This window comes from Lytechinus pictus, chromosome 2 (genome assembly GCF_037042905.1).
Source record: "Lytechinus pictus isolate F3 Inbred chromosome 2, Lp3.0, whole genome shotgun sequence".
NCBI lineage: Eukaryota > Metazoa > Echinodermata > Echinoidea > Temnopleuroida > Toxopneustidae > Lytechinus > Lytechinus pictus.
Window position 1 is genome coordinate 14861485 of NC_087246.1, and position 13121 is coordinate 14874605.

At 35.9% G+C, this 13121-nt stretch overlaps 1 protein-coding gene across 1 annotated transcript in view; it reads right to left on the minus strand.

The window, feature by feature from the left end:
* Positions 1 to 13121, minus strand: part of LOC129254754 (golgin subfamily A member 3-like) — a 34557-nt gene extending 21436 nt beyond the window's left edge. The window contains exons 1-3 of the mRNA XM_064110493.1: positions 12899 to 13121; positions 8599 to 9645; positions 3626 to 3742 (exon numbers count right to left, since the gene is read on the minus strand). Coding sequence (XP_063966563.1) covers positions 3626 to 3742; positions 8599 to 9583 — 1102 coding nt within the window. The 5' untranslated portion in view covers positions 9584 to 9645; positions 12899 to 13121. The remainder of the gene's footprint in view (positions 1 to 3625; positions 3743 to 8598; positions 9646 to 12898) is intronic.

The following is a 13121-nucleotide window of genomic DNA, read 5'->3' on the forward strand; positions in this document are numbered from 1 at the left end:
TCAATTCCTGAAAGCAGCCAATCAGTAATTTACAAGAACAAATATAGCAGGGAAATGAGTTATTAGTTTACAGGGTTCTGGGCACTCATTTATGAGTTCAAAATTCTTCTAAAATCCTTGCATCAATATTTTCAAAGAATAAAAAAAAAATAACAAAATGAAATTTAAATTTGTTTGGTCAGCCGAGTTAATGAGGGACGAGACATAAGAAAGGGATCTAGACATTTTATTCCACACAGAAAACTTATTTAGGTCCCACTCAAAACATTTCATTCCACATTAAACTCAGCGTTTTTTTTTACCATAACAAATTTGCTGAGTTTCGATTATCAATTTATTTCTTGAAGAGCATGACTATCATGCTCGGGTGCCTAAAAAATGAAGCCCTGAACAATGTCTCAATATATAGTAACAATATCACGTAAAAAATCCTGAAATATTTCCTCACTTTTGAAACCCCCGGAAAACTTACATCCAGGGTAGGAATTAATTTTTATTTTAAGGAGACTATCCTTTTTTCTCCAAATTTGGGTAATTGTGGAAATATGGGGCACTTTGGAAGGGCAGCAAGCAATTATGCAATAAAAGCAAATACCATTATTCTGCCATAGTTAGAATATTGATTTTTCTAAATAGTCTTGAATATTATTTGTTACAGGTCTTGGGGCGATTATAAAAAGAATTTTTGCCCCAAAGCATTCATTTTCTTGGGGAATTTTGAGGGCCATTTGGGCTGTCATGAGGGTGATATTGCCCGTAACCCTCATTTATTTCTTACGCTGCTTACAGTTACAACCCTGTTAAATTCAGGGGCTGTCAAGAAATACATACATGTACACATAGTACACTGTACCTTTAGGTTTGTGTTTTTTTTTTTGGGGGGGGAGGGTGGTAACACACTGTAGGTCATCTACATGTAAATAGTTTTGTTTTCACTCGGACATACATCTGGATGGTTTGATGTACCAACGCCTGGTGTGGCTATCCAGGGCTCCACACTAACCCTTTTTTTCTACTGGTCCAACCTATTCATGTCGGACCAGTAGATACCCAGTTTTTCAATTTTTTACTGGTCCGAACCTAAAATCTACTGGTCCCAAAAAATAAAGAAAACATTAAAAAAAGGCGTGAGTTTATTTTGCTGTCCTTTCTTGTTACCCCCCCCCCAAAAAAAATGAAGGAATGAATAAATGAAAGACAAAAAGAAAGAATAAAAGAAAGAAAGGAAGGAAGAAAAAAGCAAAGGTAAAGAAAGGATAGATGTGAAGGAAGGAAAAAAAGAAAGAACTAAAGAAAGAAAGAAGGAAAGGAAGGAAAGAAAGAACAAAAATAAGAAAGAAAGAACGAAAGAAAAAAAGGAAGGAAAGAAAGAAAGAAAGAAAGAAAAAAAAAAAAAGAAGGAAAGAAATGATGCAAGCAATAAAGAAAGAAAAAACAAAAGACAGAAAGTAATGAAAAAAGAAAAAGAAAGAAGGAAAGAAGCAATAAAACAAGAAAGAAAGGGTAAAAGGAGAGATGGAAAGAAGGAAAAAAGAAAGAATAAAAGAAACGAAGGAAGAAAAAAGTAAAGAAAAAATGTGAAGGAAGGAAAAAAAAAACCAAAGAAGGAAAGGAAGGAAAGAAAGAACAAAAGAAAAAAAGAATGAAGGAAAGAAATGAAGCAAGCAATATAGAAAGAAAGAACAAAAGACAAAGTAATGAAAGAAAGAAGGAAAGAAGGAATAAAAAAAGAAAGAAAGGGTAAAAGGAGAGATGGAAAGAAGGAAAACAGAAAGAAAGGATTGAAAGAAGGAAGAAATCAAGAAAAGGGAAAATGATAGAAGGAAAAAGGAATGTTGGGAAGGAATAAAGAAGGAAAGAAGCAAGCAAGCAATATAAAAAAAAAAAGAAAATGTAAAAGAATAAATGAAAGGAAGAACAAAAAAGAAAGACCAAACTTCAAAGAAAGAAAGGAAAGGAAGCAAGCAGTAAATAAAAGGAAGAAAGAAAAGGTAAAAGGATAGATGGAACAAAGGGGACAAAGAAAGAACAAAAGACAAAGAAGAAAGGAAGGAATGAAAGAGAGAAAGGGCTGAAAGAAGGAATAAAAAAACAAGAAAGGGTAAAGAAAGGATGGATGGAATGAGGAAAGAAAGAAAGTAACAAAGAATGAAGGAAAGAAAGGGGAAAAGAAGGAAGGAAATGAAGAAAGAAAGAAGAGATAAATATAGGATGGATGGACTCAAGAATTAAAGAAAGAAGGAAATCAAAAAAGAAAGAAAAAGAAAGAGCATTAGAAATAGAGAAAAATATTAACAGGACAGAAAGAATGAAAGAACAAAAGACAAAGAAAAAGGGAAAATTAAAAAAGAAAGACAGTAAAAGAAGAGAGGGAAGAAACAAAGAAAGATTGAAAAGAAAGAAGGAAAGAAAGATTGAAAGAAAACAAAGGAAGGAAGCTAAAACTATCATCATAAATAAATTATCAGTTTCTTTTTGGCTCAATTAAAATATACTAGTACTAGCTACGAAAGAAACCAAGTGTATCAACACACACACAAATGCATATGTGGGGCTATCATGTATTCAGACGATATCACTCGAAACCCGATCTCTTTGAACTAAAACAGAAGTGAAAATTTCTCCTTTTACTGCTTACAAATGACAGAGTTACCCCAATTTTGGCAAATTTTTAGGAAATATGGACATTATAAGAGCTTTTCATTAGTGTGAAATGTGAATTTTGACAGTTCTGTGAGAGATTTCTGCCAGAGGTTAGCCAAGCTTCGTTCGTGCAGCCAGTAGGAAATTTACCATGTGGGCTGTGTAGCTGGCTAGCCACGTGTACACTGTATGTTACCCTATCAAAAATTGCATGCGATTCATTCTGTGTGTGTTCTGTGTGTGAATGCCAGAATTTAACGGGAGGAAAATGGTTTGCAATTTGAGTCATGGAATATTTTTCATGTTTATGTTGGACTAGCGAATTTGACCATTTCTGAAAAAGTTACTGGCCCAACAATAGTTTTTATTACTGTTTATGTCGGACCCATAAATCTTGCTATTTTTGGAAAAATTACTGGCCCGACAATGATATTTTTTACTGGTCATGTCGGACCAGTAAATCTTGCTATTTCTGAAAATCTACTGGTCCGACAGTGATTTTTACCGGTCTGGGACCGTCGGACCGGCGCTAGTGTCGAGCCCTGGGCTATCCCATGATACATTTTGGGCAGCAATGCATGAAGTCGGAAGTATACTTTGATTTATCTGAAACTTTTCCAGGATTTCTTTAAATTTTGGGATTGCTGTAGCCTCCCTAATCTTGTCTGGGAGTTTATTCCATTGGGGGAATTCTCTTGGATATAGCGACTGCTGGTAGCATCTCTTATTTGCCCTTATATGATGGTAAAAAAATTACAAGTACACTGAAAAGATCAAAGTAAAAGATCTGGCTTATGGCACCACTTCATGGTCAGCTGATAACTTCACTACAAACCTTCATTTTGATATATGCTGAGGAGCAATTGTCACTAGAAAATTATAAGTTTTATCAAACCACAAGTATGGTACACCTAGATTAAGTTCTGTTCATGGAAGTCTATACAGCAGATCCTACACAACATATATGTAATGTTTTACTTACTGACTACTGACTTCTGAAGGGCCATGGCGTCTGACGCATTGGCCAGGTGGCTAATAGTGTCCTCAGACATCTTTGGAGTGTCTTGGGTCTTCTCATATGGAGTTATAAATTCATCACCTGAAACAAAAAATAATACACATTTAAATAGGTTTAACACAAAACACATTCAAACTGACCTCATATTCAAGAAATTTTCTGTAAAAGACTTACATTCTAAACTTACACCACTGTCTTAAATCTATAGTTAGATATACAATCAAATGAGGCACAAATCTCTAAAAGTACATGATCAGTTTATAAATCAAAATTTTTGCCTTTTGGTACTGAAACTTTTGCAAAAATGTTTGGGAAATGGAGGAAATTAGAAATACTATAGATTCATTGACCAATAAACTATGATTCTGACAAAGAGATACAATAAATTACATGTACATGCAGTGTAGATTGTGGAACATACAGTAGCACCAGCAAAGAGGTCAAACATACAGTACATGTTACATGTACATGTACAGTATCTGAATAGCTGGTTAGGAAATTCAATGTACATGTACATGTACAAGTACATGTAGATAAACTATAAGTGAAAGATATTAGGTATACTATGGAAACCTGTAGTGTGATCAAAGTACTCTGTAGGACTGCTCCCTGCATCATGGGACTGTTGAAATTAAATGTTCACTTCCGATTGGTTAAAAATCAAGTTGAATTCATTTCTTTTCAAATTGCGATTAATTGCAACTCTTTAGCAACTGGCTCTAAAAATCCAAGCAGCTTGGGCAAGTTTGAATTCCAGATATGGGCTACTTCTAAGGGTATAATCCATGAACTGGAACTCTGTTGTAAATTCAAATTCACAATTTGAATGTGAATTATTTCACAATTTGAATTAGGTACATTTCTAATTTGGCAGCTCAAAGTTAACAGACTCAGAATTTGGCTAGGGTTACGTGTACTATGTAATTTTTGACACAGGGCCAATGTTGCAAAGATTCCAAAATGTGCAATACAGAATTTACTCAGTCATACTCCCAGCTCTAGCAAGAAATGTACTACTTTGGCTGAAAAAGACAGTTCTCTTGTTTAATTGGGGTTCCAACAAGTATTCATGTTTCGTACTCAAGGCTCATAGAGACCAGGGGAGCATTTCATGAAAGGACTTGTCGGAAGTTTTGTCTGACAAGTCCTGTTTATCTGACTGCTACCATAGAAACATTGCTTAACTCCGCCAATACAATTTAAGGAAAGTTGTCAGATTTGACGACTTGTCAGACAAAAATGTTGATGAACGCTCCAAGACCAGCTATGCGTGAGATTTCATGTGACTCTGCATGAGATCACAGGCAGATGGGGATAGGCTGTGATACAGGCCTGCGAGAGAAAGAGATTTGAGGGAATGAGCAAGAGTCCCAAATTCGAAGAGTCTCACACCTGGAGCATACATGTACTGTACAGGGAGAGGGGTACAGGAAAATTCTAGCATGTGCTTTAGAAACACCTTTTTAAAGGTCAAGTCCACCCCAGGAAAATGCTGACTTGAATAAATAGAGAAAAATCAAACTAGCATAGTGCTGAAAATTTCATCAAAATCGGATGTAAAATAAGAAAGTTATGACATTTTAAAGTTTCGCTTATTTTTCACAAAACAGTGATATGCACAACTAGGTGAGTCAGTCGATGATGTCCATCACTCACTATTTCTTTTGTTTTTTATTGTTTGAATTAAACAATATTTCGATTTTTATAGATTTGACAATAAGGACCAACTTGATTGAAGCATATTAAACTGCTAATTTCACGTGTTCAGGGAGGAATTAATCGTTGTATTACTTTGACAATGAGGAGAAAATTAGAATATTTCATATTTCATATAATAGAATACAAAAGAAAAAGTGAGTGGATGACGTCATAGTCTCCTCATTTGCATACCAACCAGGATGTGCATATAACTGTTTTGTGAAATTAAGCGAAACTTTAAAATGTCATAACTTTCTTATTTTGCATCGGATTTTGATGAAATTTTCAGTGTTATGCTGGTTGGATTTTTCTCTTTTTATTCAAATAAACTTTTTGTTGGGGTGGACATGTCCTTTAAAAAGCAATCTACTTACGTCTTACAATATTCAAAAAGTACATTTAAAGTATGTCATGCATTTCCAAGTCCCAACTACAGTGTATTACCCATTTTCCTAAAAAATTATTGAGGTATTTACTGGCATTTACCAGTATCTAGGCCTACATGTACCACCATGACCACCAGTATTTCTCACTCCCGCCACCCCTGCTGGCTGCTGGTACATTAGATCATCATTGACTGGTGAAACAATACATTAAAATAAAACAATAAAAATTACAATATGCACACATAAATCACGTGAAGAAATCAAATCTATTGGCATAAAAAAACAGGAAATCAGCCTTGTAACATGATACATGAACATGCCCATTACCGGTACACGGTAGAGAACTCAAGCCTACAATACCATGTGTAGTTCCAATGTCAGTAAACACAACACACCAGTAGTATACAATCAGAATCCACTGTTATGAACAATGCCAACTCATGTCAACTAGCTAAGTTTAAATTTTCAAATCTACACTGAACAGAGATCATAACACAAGCAGCTATTCCCAATTTTCCTTCAAAGCAAGCACAGCATATTATACTCTTGAAAGAATTTACCATCTATTCAAGCTCATTCCAGCTTCCAGTATGACAAGATAGATCAAAATTATCCATTAATACTGCATAGATTCGGATCTACTAAACAATACACGTTACAGCACTATACAGTGTATGACGTAGACAAATCCTAGTCAGCCTTGTACAAAGAAAGCAAATAATGAAATTATTGAGAAAATCACACCAATCAGTGAATAAACACAATTGGAGTTTATTTGGTATCAGCAAAATACACAGAACTTCTCATCTGACAGAATTGCCTTTTGGAGTAAGTGCATGAACTCGTGTATGCTATGCAAACATTTATAGACAGATTTTGGATGGGTCCTGAATAATAAACAGACACACCCACATCATGCACTGCAGAAAAAAAGACCGGCTGTAAAATAAATGAAAGTGTACTATAGTAGAAACCTGGGATTAGATCTACACAGACATGTACGTATACATACATTGCATGCAGAGCGTAACTCCCAGGTGTTATGAGAGTTTTAATTGAGCACACCATCTGTCCTATTCACACGACAACTTTAAATGAGAGCAATTATAATTTGTAAACAATCAGTTACCATTCTACAGTTCAAGTTCAACACAAACTTCACTAATGACTAATTATATTAGAAAATTCTGGGGACATACTTCTAGCTAAAGTTGTTTGTAAACCAGAAATAGGCAAAATATGAACAGGCTTTCCTAAAAACCTATTAAACATTTTGGAAATTATAACTGAATATAATACATTGTACATACTCAGATATGCCAACTTTTAGAAATCAGAAATAGGGATAATTTGTAACAAAACCCAAATTAAGTGCACAAACATTTCTGTGCAAAGCCCTCAACCCTTTGATCTAAATAGAGTTTTAGATATTCTACATGTGCATGTGGGTCAATCCATGTCAACTCAATTTTCTAACATTTTGACATCCAACCCTCTTAAATTTTCTTCCTAGATTTGCATGAAATACAATGCATTTCCCAGCACATCACATGGAAAAGCCCAACATAATTTTTTTTTTTTTTTTTTGGGGGGGGGGGGCTCCAAGGTCAATCAGTTGCTAATATAAATGCAAGTACAGCCTTCCAGTTACATGTAATGTTGCAGTTGCATTTCCCCTAAGGCGAGTCGAAAACAGCCTTTTATCTAATTTTATTCAAACAACCCATATGTAGCTTGTACAAAAAAATGTGAAAACAGCCATTTTTGACTCGCAGTACGGCAGCTATAGGGGAAATGTGTATGCAGCATTAAGCAATATTAATTTGCAGCAAGCGAGATCAATGCTATCAGCTGCTGTGGGCTTGATAAAATTAGGAACATTGTTCATCATTTGGAAAAGGGAAGAACTTTGCAGGGTCTTTCCCCATAAAACTTACTCTTCATGATGCAAATTTGAATAATTTGTATGTTGAGATCACCGGTCACTCATTAAAAATAGTGTAAAGTTTCAATTTGGAAAAAATATCATGTGCACACTCAAAAGGCTAATTAAGCCACCATCAATTTTAGTGCATATTGATATTGACATGTACATGTACATCATGTCATGTTCTTGAACAAAAACTTCTGCTACTGTACTGGAATGATCAACATGTAATTTACACAACTGAAAATAATTCTATAGGCCTACATACGTGTATCTAATGGCTAAAATCATAATTCAGGGTTTATAAGACATTTCATATGTAAGATCATATCTTTTACTTCAAATTTCCTATCCTCATGAAATTTGCTGTTGACAAGATCTTTTAATTTATTTTCAATAATCCCAATCACAAGTAATAAAATATATGAAGTATCGAAGCTTTTCCTCATCATAGTAAAGGTTTGATTATGTGGAATAGTCCATTTTCAAATACACTGTATTCAGTGCATTGTGATTTACATAAAGTTCCTTTTTGGCAAAACTTTAAAAAATATATATAGGTAAGTTGAAATATTCTATACTGTTTTTCATAAATTGAAATATTCAATATTTTGTAGGAATAAAATACAAAAAATGGTGTGTGGTATTATGAGCTCTCATAGTTTCATATCATCCTGGATCATGTACATATCATAGAAACTGTTGTGTGAAAGTGAAATTCTAAAATGCTGTATTCCCTCTTTTCTTTCTTACTTTTCATCTGATTATAAGAAATTCATAGCTTTGTGTTAGTTTGATTCTTAGAACTCTACTTATTCAGATTAAAAGTATGACCCTTTGCACTTTGCAGGAAATTCCTGAATTTAGTTCCTAACATAGAAACTGTGCAGGTAAGTATTATTAGCTGATAAAAAGGATTAACTCACCTCCACCAAATGCTTTTTCCAGTTCTGTCCTAGCCTGGCTCATTTTTGGATCAGTTGAATGTATGCCCTCCCTACTGCTTAAAGATCCTGGAACAGGTGCAAAGTCTGGCTCCTTGTCTGAATAAATCTCCACAACAAGTCTCTTCAACTCTGCTTCAAAATCAAATATTTCTGTTTTAATATCCTGAGATGATCTTGAGCCTGATTTCTGAAAAGCTTGGTTAGGATATGGAGTGAAGTCCTGTTTTCTTGGAGTGCTAGATAAGAATGTGTTATCCCTATCCTGTCCAACAAAGGATCCTTCTACTTCTGAGTCTGCAGGGTCCAGGCAAAGCTGTGCCTGCTTAAAATGTGATGGAGAGTCTGTTGGGCTCTCTAAGAGAAGCCGTTCAGCAGCAGATATGTTTAGTGATTCAAATAGGTTAACAGAGGTCTCAACAGAAGGCCCTTCAGCAGTGGGCAAGTCCCTCTGCGGAATCAGAATCTTCAGGTATCTTGCAGAATTGGGGTCCGACTTGGCAGATTTATTTTCTGCCTTAGATTCTAGGAGGTTCCTTGGATCTTTTGAGCTATTTGTAACAGGATTCTTTGACGGTTCAAAGGGTACTATCTCTGGATGAAAAACATGATCCTCAGGATCAGATTCGCCCATACGAAGGGAACGTCTTGAGGCTCTTCCTGTGGTTCTCGGTTCTTGCACAAAGGATCCCGATGGCCCTAAGCTATTCCGCTTCTGGGGCACACCAGTCTGTCCAGCTTTCTTCACCTTTCCAAAAATTCGAGTCTCTAAGTCCAGATCTGTTGATGGGAGAGATAAATCCAGCTCAGAAAGGGACCCACTTGTGGAAGTCCCAGAATACAGTCCAGAACCTGGAAGGTTTAAATCTGAGTCATGGGCTGTGAATATTGGATAGTCGTCATAGAGCTCCCCATATTGAACGATGTCATCTGTTGCGTTCTCCACTATGGAAGAGACTTGTTCCATGGCCACATGGTGATGCTAGCTTAGAGGATTGGATGGTGTAGCAAAAGAAGAGAATCGATAACCTACATTAAAAAAAGAGAGGAAAAACATAGCCTATATGAATTGAAAATATACAGTACGGTATGTTTATGTGCATTTTCATGAATTTCTACATGGCTAAGGCCGCTAAGCTAGAGTCTGCAAGTTGGGGGTGAGCGAAGCAAGTGACAATTTTGATCCATTATAGATTTTTACAATATTCAGAAAATAGTATAGAATGAATAGCTCTGATTATCAAAAAAAAAAAAAAAATCAAGGAAAGGTGCCCCAAGTTTGTGCAGTGCCCCTTGTCTGCGCAAGACGCATATCTGTGCGATTTTTATAAAAGACATGCAACGTCCACAAACTCTTCACCAGAAAATAAATTTAGACAGATATTGATACTCATTAAAAATCTGACATACAACGGTGGAAAAATATTCAAGCATTTAATATCATGCCCTCAGAATGCAGCTTTTTTCATCGAAATCACTGAATCGTGTGTAAAATGAATGGCTGCGCAGACACGGGGCAGCATTATTTTGTTCAACTGACAATGACTCGCCAAGGTTTTTCCAAGAAAATTACATGTTTAAATATATTTGTCGAAATTTTATTGTCGAGATTTATTGCTTGTAGTTACTCAATATTATAAGGAACATTATCAACTGAAATTTGTTGTGGAATAAAAAGAAATTCATGTTTAGAGGTGTAATCTTAAGTAAGCTTAATCTTAAGTCATTTTTGTGCGCAGACATGGGGCCCCCCTTCATATGGTAGTGGATCGTATTACTAAACACTTTTCATATATTGAGTCATGTCAAACGCAATATTCTTATAAAATTCATCAAACTTCACCATACATGTATACACCAGGGCTCGACATTAGCAGTGGCCCGGGCCGGGGAAACCAAAAATGAGAGTAGGGCCACCAAAATTCTGCAAAAGCCCACACTTGGTTGTCCAGTTGGGCTACAGAAGTTTTGATAAATTTTAAGTTTTTCTATTGTTTTAGGGCCACCAAATTTGCCTTGCGGGCCATCAAGAATGTGAAATTGATAATTTTGGTGGACCATTCGGGGCAACCAAGAACAAAGTTAGTGTGGAGCTCTGTAAGTTGGATACACAAATATCTACAGAATATAAAGATGTAAAAAATTTGCTGAAATAATTTTTGTTTTTCACAAAATCAGCTTCCATTGTTCCAATTGCATCCCTCTTCGCATGTGAAATATTCTGGCCAAGTAGATTGAAAATGGTATTGTATCAACGTGTTTTTCGTGATCGTGTTGGAAAGTCGAGATATACTGATGAGCTATTTTTACCATATTTTATCATTTGTTGAGAATATAAAGACTTTGAAAGGGTGTTTTTTTTAATACTATTTTTCATTATCTTCCCATTCAAGTTCCCTTTGGAAGGATGTTGCAAAGTTTTGAACAGGTATGATGCACGCATACAGTACGGTAATACAAGGCCTGTAGGAAATATTGACACAGGAAAACTTTATCATATAAAAAAAAGTTTACTGAAATAAAAAGAGTAGGATTATCGAATCAAAATAACACACACAACAAAAAATATCAAACAACTCTGATTGTTAAAATAAATGAAAAACTAAGTTTATTGCTTGATATACTCTCAAATTTTAATTGAAGACTCAATCATTCAAGATTCAAACTCAAAGAAAAAGTAACTCAAACATGTAAAAAAAAAAAAACCAACATAGAACTGAAGCTTAATTTCTTACTTTTTATCCTAATTTCACTCCATATCCATCCTCCGGTTAGCCTCAAAATTGGCGATTTAGAGCCAACATCAAGTTTCTCACCCTATGAATAATTCGCTGCCAATTTCAAAACATCACATTCGCGAGGGTCTGAGCTCGGACCCTCTAAAAAAAAAAAAAAAATGGTCACTCCAAATGAAAGTCATTTTGTCCGCGTAATATTTGGCAAGCCCCCCCACCCCAAAAAAAAATAAGAAAAAGGAAAGTCATTTTGTCCGCGTAATATTTGGCAAGCCCCCCCAAAAAATAAAAGGTTATCATTTAAAAAAAAGGAAGGGCATTTTGTCCTGCTTTTTAATGCGTGAAATTTGACAAGTAAAAAAAAGATGATCACTAAATAATATGAAGTTCATTTTTTCCGAGTAATATTTGGCAAGCCCCTCCCCCCAAATGATTTTAACTAATAATGATTGAAGGTCATTTTGTCTCGCGTAGAATTGGACAAATTAAAAAAAAGGTTGTCACTAAAAAATGAAGGTCATTTTGTCCCACGTAAAATTTGGCAACCCCTCCCCCCCAAAAAAAAAATGAAAAAAAGGTTATAATATACTTTTAACTATGCTTTGCTTTGAAATCGGCAGCAAATTATTTATGTGTGACTGTGAGGAACTCGATGTTGGCTCTAAATTTAGCATGTTGAGAGGCTAACCGGAGTGAAATTAGGATGAAAAGTAAGAAATTAAGCTTCTTGTTAAGCTAGTTTAGGTGTTGAATTTTTACCATAAATGCTTTTTTTTCCACCTTTCAAACTCGGAGTATCAGAGCGAGTTTTGGACCTTGACGTTCGGCCAACTTCGCCTTCGGGTTAGTGGAGCGTAGTGTGTAGCGCGCTAGCGGCAGTGAAGTAGAGTGGAGCCTGCACGAACATCACTTGAGGTACCACTGCACTGCAGCTGCATTGCTAGACAGCTGGCAGCCGTCTGTTTCGAGGAGTTTTTCAACATTTTATAATTTTTTTATTTCTCCTCGTACACAGTCACAGACGGCTCGCTACTCTTGCAGCCACCATTAAGGGGTTAACAATGCAAAATCCCCCGACGGGGCTCATCGATTTTTGACATTATTTCATAAAAATATATAAAAAGAAATGTACCAAAATAAATATTAATATTCCGTTTTGGCCTGAAATGCACCAAAACGGGGAAAAATAAACTCCAAATCAAAAGGGAAAAAACAGTGACTTGCTTCGGCTGTCGCGCAACTTCACTTCCCTGTTTTATCCGAACTTAATAATACATAAACATATGCCTATGTATGGCCATTGAGTCCCTGTACAGATCGAGCTAGAACTTTGGTCTCTGTATTTGGTGAGTGGAGCCAACAGAGTTCAGCGGAACAACCAATATAACAGAAACCGAAGCTTTTGGTCTGCCAGCAGCGCGGCCCGGCTCTCAGCTCAGCGCGCCGCCGCAGCGAGCAAGCGCACAAAAGAAGCCAAGATTGAAATTGAAGATTTCACAAGGCCATGATACAGTAAAACTTGTTCACTTTTTCATTTATACACTTACAGTTACAGTTTTTTAACAACCATATGATGTATAGTGATGATACACCTTCAGACCGTCCCTTGACTGGACCCTAGAGTGCTAGACTATTAAAACGGGGCAAAAGAGTCAGCGAGTTCGAACCTCGAGCTCAGAATAAGAAGCTGATACCACCAACGTCACTCAGAACTAAATTAGCGACCATTAACACAAATGCTCGCCAATCGAAGATATCGACCGAAAAAAC